Genomic DNA, 7800 nt, shown 5'->3' with positions numbered 1-7800 from the left:
TGTTGACTAAGTATTTAACATTTTCGAGCCCATGTAGCCTGTTTACCTTTTGTATGGGAACCTTTGGGGGACTGGAGAGAGAAAATGTTCTTAACGGCTGTTCTAGGGTTACTAGTCACAAATGTAGAGATGAACAACTCATGCGTAGAGCTGAACAACCAACAACGTCCGTTTTCTCCAAAACTTATTATTAATCGTCTGCATATAACTTTTACGGATAATAATTATCTTTCTTCTCTAGCCTACACTATAGGCAGTAGTATTTCTGTAATATGGCAATATTGTATTATTTTTTTTAAGTATCGATATTCCAATTTATTTAGCCTATGTCTATCTCCAAAATGTATTTTGTCAGTGGGTCTCTATCTCTGTCTTGGTGTTGTTATGAAGAACAATTATTTTAGTTATAACTGATCAATTATATTTTACCGTTGTGTTAATCGATGTTTAGTGTTAAGTAGCATAAGGTAGTCTACATTTACTATGGGCTCAAAAGAACATCAGAACAAGTAGGCCTAACTTAATGTCAAAATGTATAGTCTGTAATTGTGAAACATATTTTCATCTTTTTATTATGTTTGCTCTAAGTAAAGACCAAAAATTCAACCAAACAAGTTTATTTCACTTTTATTTTCATGAATAATCATGTAAATCATGTTCAATAATTAATCAATGTCATCAACGACTATTAAGCATTATAAAATAATTCTGGGAACATAAAAAAACATATCAAACCAAATATCTAGGCTGTATTATTAGCAAATACAATTTTGCTGAATGTAAACATTTTCGATTAAAATATTTTAATTGAAATAGGCTAGCCTACAAAACATTTCACAACCACTGGGTGTGCGCGTACATGTGTGCGTAAATGGAAATCATTGACGTAATGCATAAACCTTGCCTTCACAGAGTCAAGGGTCGAGGTTTTTGTCACTTTCTTAAGGGCAATAAACGGTAGGCCTATTAACTAGGGAGGAAGGTGTAGAACACTACTCGTTCAAATAGACAATGTGTATAAGACTAAACAAAATGATAGTTGACACAGAGTCTAAGCTACATAAAATATTCAAAATGTTATTGTATTGTAAAACAAAATGCACAGTCCCTTCCCGCTTGCCTGTTTCATGGTTTAGACGTCCGAGTTCTCAATGAGAATGGGAGGGGGTTGAAGATTGGTGGTGAGAGAGGAGGGGGTCGATGTCGTGAAGGGGGGGGGGGGGGGGGGTAAAAACGAAACGCTCGTGACTGTGTGTCGGAGGGGCTAGCCGCTTTAGCATCAACCATGCACGACATAAGAAGCTGATTTGAAGCTCCAAAAGGAAAAAGCCAATAAAAACAGGGCAGTGTTTTAACAAGGGAGAGGTGGATAAGGAAACAGGCTTTATTATCTTATTCCTTAAACCTGTCTCTATGATTTCGTGGTTTCGTTCGTTGTATGTGTGGGGTTTGGAACAAAACTAGGGCAATACTTGGAATTGTCGTAAACTAAGTTCTTCCACTGTAACATTGTAAACTGTAACATGAGCTCCTATTTCGTGAACCCTCTCTTTTCCAAGTGCAAAGGCAGTGAAACGTTGGAACCAACTTACGACTGCAGGTTCCCTCAAGGCGTCACCCGGAGACACACGCTGGTGTACGGTGCGGGAGCGGCGGCGACGGGATTTCAGCACCCGCCCCATCACATCCAAGCCTTCTTTCACCATAGGACGCCGGCGATCTCCACACCAGGCTACCAGCAGAATCAATGCGCCTTGGCTTGTCATGGAGATGGCACTACATTGTATGGATACGAAGCCCTTCCAAAACAAACGCTTTATGGTACCCAACAAGAGGCAAGCGTGGCGCTATACCCATACTGTAAATCGTCGAATGGCACTAACCTCGGAGAAGGACAAGGCCACCTAAATCAAAACCAGTCTCCTAGTCTCATGTTTCCCTGGATGAGACCGCACGGTTAGTAGGCTACTTGTTTACATGTGCAATTATATAGGCTGTAACATTATAAGAGTAGGCTACAGTTAGGCTTCTTGTGTGGTTATTTTGTTGTAGTTTCATGGCATGTAGCCTACATCCGGTAACATATGATAACGTTTTCGGAGCTTCACTTATCACTCAGTAGAACTTCGTCACTTAACCGTGGCACAATGATTCGCTCTCATCAGATCTTAGCTACTTTGATTACAGGCGTATAAATACCAGTAGATCTGCGTCAGTGCTGTGCCATTAATGGCGGCTCAGTTGATCGCTAGTAGATGAGAAAATAAGCAGAGATTAATAACAACGGTAAAAACGAATTCAGTGAAAGTTCACCAGAAGCACTTGGCATGGCGTTTATCTTCACACACATCCGGACAGCTATCCAAGGGTAGAGGGTATGTATAGTCAAACACACACACACACACACACACGCACGCACGCACGCACACACACAATCTCAAACAATTTATCTTATATTTCAAAACAATAGTGAACCAGATACAGTCTTGCAACAATTCCTGCTTAATTGTATGTTCTATTTCCATTCTATAGCCCCCGGAAGACGGAGTGGCCGACAGACCTACAGTCGATACCAAACACTGGAGTTGGAGAAGGAATTTCTATTCAACCCTTACCTCACCCGTAAACGTCGGATCGAGGTGTCTCACGCTTTAGGGCTGACGGAGCGGCAGGTGAAGATTTGGTTCCAAAACCGACGGATGAAGTGGAAAAAGGAGAACATCAAGGACCAATTTCCGTGTCAAAGAGTAGAGACAGAGAACGAGGGTAATGGTGATGGTGAGGGAGAGGGCGATGATGAAGGCAATGATGATGGTGAAGGAGAAGAGGGAGACAAAAAGGAAACGGGAGTGGAAGAGGAGGCGAAAGAGTGATTTGTATTGCTCTTTCTTTTTATGGTTATATGGCTTAAAAGTTGAAAGATGGTCCCTGGAGAAGGAGATCACATTTTATCACAACCGTTTTACTGAGTCAACAAGATGAGAGAAAAATAACTGTTCTGGATTACAGCAAATGGCTCTCTCTATGAGGATAATAACTACTAATAATGTTTATGCAGTCTCCAAACGCTGCAAAGGTTCTCATAACATAAAGACCTGAAGCACTTGCAAATCATATTGTTACGCATATGTCCATATCACAGAATGCACAAGAGGATAGGATGGCTGGAAATGTTTAAATGTTCCATCAATGTTGTCATTCGAGGAGAAGGGTTCATTATTAATACAAATTCTTTGTACTTTTTATTCCTCGAGTATTTTTTATGTGGATTTGTGTGTGTGTATTGGGATGATCGGAGTTTTATTTTATTCATAACTGCCAATTCCAAAGGTGGGGGAAAAGGGTGGCAGTTGGCCCAGTGGTTAAGATCGTTCGGCCAGTAAGGGATATTTCATGTTGGTTGTTGTTGGTTGTTGTGTCTCAAATTTCAATCTATACGCCTATTATTTTCACAAATATAGGCCTATTATTGTGTATTGTAATGTAGTCTATATTTTGTAAACATTGTGAGCGCTGTCTGTTCTTTTGATCGCAAATGGGGAGTCCCGGGCCTATTCAATCCAATATTGGGTTGGGGCGGCAGGGTAGCCTAGTGGTTAGAGCGTTGGACTAGTAAAGGTTGCAAGTTCGAATCCCCGAGCTGACCAGGTACAAATCTGTCGTTCTGCCCCAGAACTGGCAGTTTACCCAGTGTTCCTAGGCCGTCGTTGAAAAATAAGAATTTGTTCTTAACTGACTCGCCTAGTAAAATAAAAATATCAAATAAAACAAATCGGTAATTCGACATATGTAGAATATTTCTTGATTCTTGACCTAATTCTGGAAAATGTAAGATTCTAGAAGGCAGCAATAAGTTATTTTTATGTGATTATTAGCCTATATTCGTTTTAATAGACCGGGAACTCTTTACTACCTAAGTAGATCTAGATGCACTTAGAGGTGATGTTAAAATCTACCAAGAAAACGGTTTTGACATTAGCAATGTTGATCTATACATTCTCACTGAAGGGACAAGCCAGTGCAATGATAGGCCTATAACACATTATATTGCACGATACTTATGGTGCTACTTGTGGCGGTACAGTAGGACTTATATTGATCTTCCTTAACAAATGTCTCTGCGCCATACTACCTAGTCAGCTTAAGAACGGTGTAACGAGAATTGGTGTCCCAACAACTTAAACTGCCTTAAGTAATGCACATTTATTTAACCAATATGTTATAATTGATCAAAGAATTGTACTTCAGCGTTTAAATATCATTAGCCTACAATATTGTGCTGATGCAATAGACTCATTTTTAATTGCACTGAATATGACCTATGCATGTCTTCGTATTTCTTGTTGTATAAATCAGCTTGATTTCTTATGTTTAAAGTTAAAGGAGGGTATGTTGGTTGCGAGTGCACACACACTTGATTGGCATGAACATGTTCAAATAAATGGAAAAAATCTGAATTTCCCTTCCTCATTCGTGATACAATTTCGCAATTTCTCTGAACTGCAATAGACCAACACACACGCACACACACACGCACGCACACACACACACACACACGGTAGACAATCTAAACATCTAATTATGGCTGTTTTGTAATTTTATGATGTTTGCCTAATAACATCAATGACTTCTAAGAACATTTAATCACAATATCTTACACCCAAACAAAATGACATTATAGAAAATGTTTTTTATCATGACTTGTTTTCAGTCAGACGGTTGAGGGAATGGATACGCCTGGATTGATAGTGGTTCATAAGCATTTTTAGTTTTGAGACACAAACGCTTGCATCGTAGTTTATATTTGATAAAGGAAAATATCCCAGCCCAATATCATGTATATAAGGAGTTATTTTACCAATAAGCAGAGTGGTTTTATGATGTAGAAGATCCCCCTTACCTAAACTATTTCGTAGGCCTACACTTCGAGTGCACGTAATTATGCGATATCCATTTGAGTACTTCCTTTATTATATTTATTTTACCTTTATTTAACTAGGCAAGTCAGTTAAGAAAAAGTTATTATTTACTATGACGGCCTACCCCGGCCATACCTTCCCCTAACCTGGACGACGCTGGAACAATTGTGCGCCAACCTATGGGACTCCCGATCATGGCCTGTTGTGAACCAGGGTCTGTAGTGACGCCTCCTAGTGCCGCCTCTAGTGCCTTAGACCGCTGCGCCACTCATACTTCCAAGGTGCCCAAAATACAGTATAAGTGATTGTACGTGTGTGCGCGCGCGCGTGTGCGCGTGTGTGTGCCGGAGGCAGTTACATTCTGTCTGGATATATGGGAAGATAAACGCCATGCTTTGTTTTGTTGGTATATTTTCAACATAGCCTATTATGGACGTCAAAAGCATGTATACTCTACATCTTCAACACATACTGTATGTGCACCACTATACGGCATAGACGTATAAAAGCACTAAATAGCTTAGTTATATATATATTTTTTTAACCTTTATTTAACCAGGTAAGTCAGTTAAGAACAACTTCTTATTTTCAATAACGGCCTGGGAACAGTGGGTTAACTGCCTGTTCAGGGGCAGAACGACAGATTTGTACTTTGTCAGCTCGGGGGTTTGAACTCGCAACCTTCCGGTTACTAGTCCAACGCTCTAACCACTAGGTTACCCTTGATAACTTCTCTCAATTAAGTCGAGTAGTATATTATGTATATTATGCTATTTGGCCTACAAGACGAGATAAATTGTATTGTTGCCAAGTCAGTTGTTACACACTAAATTAGTACTGTTTGACGTTATTTTTCTAGTTGTTGTTTGCCCAGTAACAAAAATGCAATCCAATATGTATTTTTTTATGGAAAGAGAAACAGGTGTGTAGGCTTCTATGTGCATCTTTAATCTCTTGTCGTCAATACGTTATTATGCAACGATTTGAGTATGCTACAGTGCCTTCAGTATTTTCAGTACTTTTTCCACATTTTGTTATGTCACAGCCTGAATTTAAAATTGATTAAATATAATTGTTTTACTTGCCTACACACAATACCCCATCATGTCAAAGTGGAATTATGTTTTCGAAATTTTTACAAATGAATTAAAAATAAAAAGTTGAAATATCATGAGTAAATAAGTTCTCATACAAAGCCTAAATGAGTTCAGGAGTAAAACATTTCTTAACAAGTCACATAATAAGTTGCATGGACTCACGCGGTGTGCAATACAAGTGTTTAACATGATTTTTTAATGACTACCTCATCTCAGTACCCCACACATACAATTATCTGTTAGGTTCCTCAGTTGAGTAGTGATTTTCAAACTCAGATTTAACCACAAACACCAGGGAGGCTTTCCAATGATTCGCAAACAAGAGCATCTAGTGGTCAGTGTGTATAAATAAAATAAATACAGACATTGAATATCCCTTTGAGCATGGTGAAGTTATTGCACTTGGTTTATTAATACAGGCGTTCTTCCGAACTCAGTTGCCAGGGGAAGGAAACCGGTCAGGGATTTCACCAGGAGGCCAATGGTGACATTAAAAAAGTTACAGAGTTTAAGGGCTGTGACAGGAGAAAACTGAGAATGGATCAACAACATTGTAGTTACTCCACGATACAAACCTAACTGACAGAGTGAAAAGAAGAATACAAATATTCCAAAACATCCAATCATATTTGCAGCAAGGTACTAAAGTAATACTGCATAAAATATGGCAAAGTAATACATTTTTTGTCTTGAATAAAAAACATTATGTTTGGGGCAAATCCAATACAACACATTACTGAGTATCACTTTACATATTTTCAAGAATAGTGGTGGCTGCATCATGTTATGGGTATGCTTGTAATTATTAAGGATGGGGAAGTTTTTCCCGGTTAAAAAAACAGAATGGAGCAATCACAAATAAAATTGTAGAGAAAAACCTGGTTCAGTCTGCTTTTCACCAGACACTGGGAGATTAATTCACCTTTCAACAGGAAAATAACCTAAAACACAAGGCCACATCTACACTGGAGTTGCTGACCAAGAAGATAGTGAATATTCTTGAATCACAGTTTTGACTTCATTCTACTGGAATTTTAAAAATATTTATTTGACCTTTATTTCACTAGGCAAGTCAGTTAAAAACAAATTCATATTTTCAATGACGGCTTAGGAACAGTGGGTTAACTGCCTTGTTCAGGGGCGGAACAACAGATTTTTACCTTGTCAGCTCTAATCTATAGCAAGGCCTGGAAATGGTTGTCTAGCAATGATCAACAACCAATTTGACAGAGATTGAAGAATGTTGAAAAGAATAATGAGCAAATGTTACACAATCCAGGTGTGGAAAGCTGGTAGACACTTACTCAAAAAGACTCACAGCTATAATCACTGCCAAATGTGCTTCTACAAATGATTGAATCAGGGGTGGGAATACTTATATAATGAGATATTTCTGTTTTTTATTTTCAATACATTTTTGACAAAAACATGTTTTCAATTTGTCATTATGAGGTATTGTGTGTGGATGGTTGAGAATTGTATTTATTTAATCCATTTCGAATTCAAGCTGTAACACAACAAAATGTCGAATAAGTCAAGAGGTATGCATACTTTCTGAAGGCACTGTACAAGATGTTTGCGATGTGTTACTCTAGGTTACTTAAATTCAATCAAATCATAGAGTAGGCGATGTTAGAAATCATATGCACATAGACCTATTGCAGTCTGCAGGTTACAGGAAATAAGAAATGTTCATATTTAAATGTTAAGTCCTTTGAGTCCTATCGGTCTTGTCTAACATTTTCCCGAAACCTTTCAGGGATTTGTTATTTTATGGAGGCTAA

The 7800-nt window shown here is 38.4% G+C and overlaps 1 protein-coding gene across 2 annotated transcripts; it reads left to right on the top strand.

Annotated features, from left to right (window-relative positions):
- The first annotated feature begins 1247 nt into the window (after nucleotides 1-1247).
- LOC135541858 (homeobox protein Hox-C8a-like) lies at nucleotides 1248-4457 on the top strand. 2 transcript variants are annotated; one of them, XM_064968308.1, is made up of 2 exons: nucleotides 1248-1956; nucleotides 2533-4457. In XM_064968308.1, exons 1-2 carry the CDS (start codon nucleotides 1524-1526, stop codon nucleotides 2871-2873), a joined length of 774 nt encoding a protein of 257 aa, XP_064824380.1. In that variant the 5' UTR covers nucleotides 1248-1523; the 3' UTR covers nucleotides 2874-4457. The 2 variants fall into 2 exon arrangements, 1 of the variants encoding a protein (XP_064824380.1); XR_010456002.1 differs by having other exon boundaries at nucleotides 1864-2375; nucleotides 2533-2621.
- Nucleotides 4458-7800: the final 3343 nt, after the last annotated feature.

The sequence above is a fragment of the Oncorhynchus masou genome, chromosome 6, assembly GCF_036934945.1.
Source record: "Oncorhynchus masou masou isolate Uvic2021 chromosome 6, UVic_Omas_1.1, whole genome shotgun sequence".
In the NCBI taxonomy this organism is placed as follows: Eukaryota; Metazoa; Chordata; class Actinopteri; order Salmoniformes; family Salmonidae; genus Oncorhynchus; species Oncorhynchus masou.
The sequence above is the reverse complement of the archived record's forward strand: the minus strand, read 5'-3'. Positions and strand labels throughout refer to the sequence as shown.

Excerpts from the sequence above, each read along its gene's own strand:
- LOC135541858 (XM_064968308.1), top strand. The coding sequence starts at position 1,524 with ATGAGCTCCTATTTCGTGAACCCTCTCTTTTCCAAGTGCAAAGGCAGT. Across the intron at positions 1,957-2,532 it reads TCCCTGGATGAGACCGCACG|CCCCCGGAAGACGGAGTGGC; the intron begins GTTAGTAGGCTA and ends TCCATTCTATAG.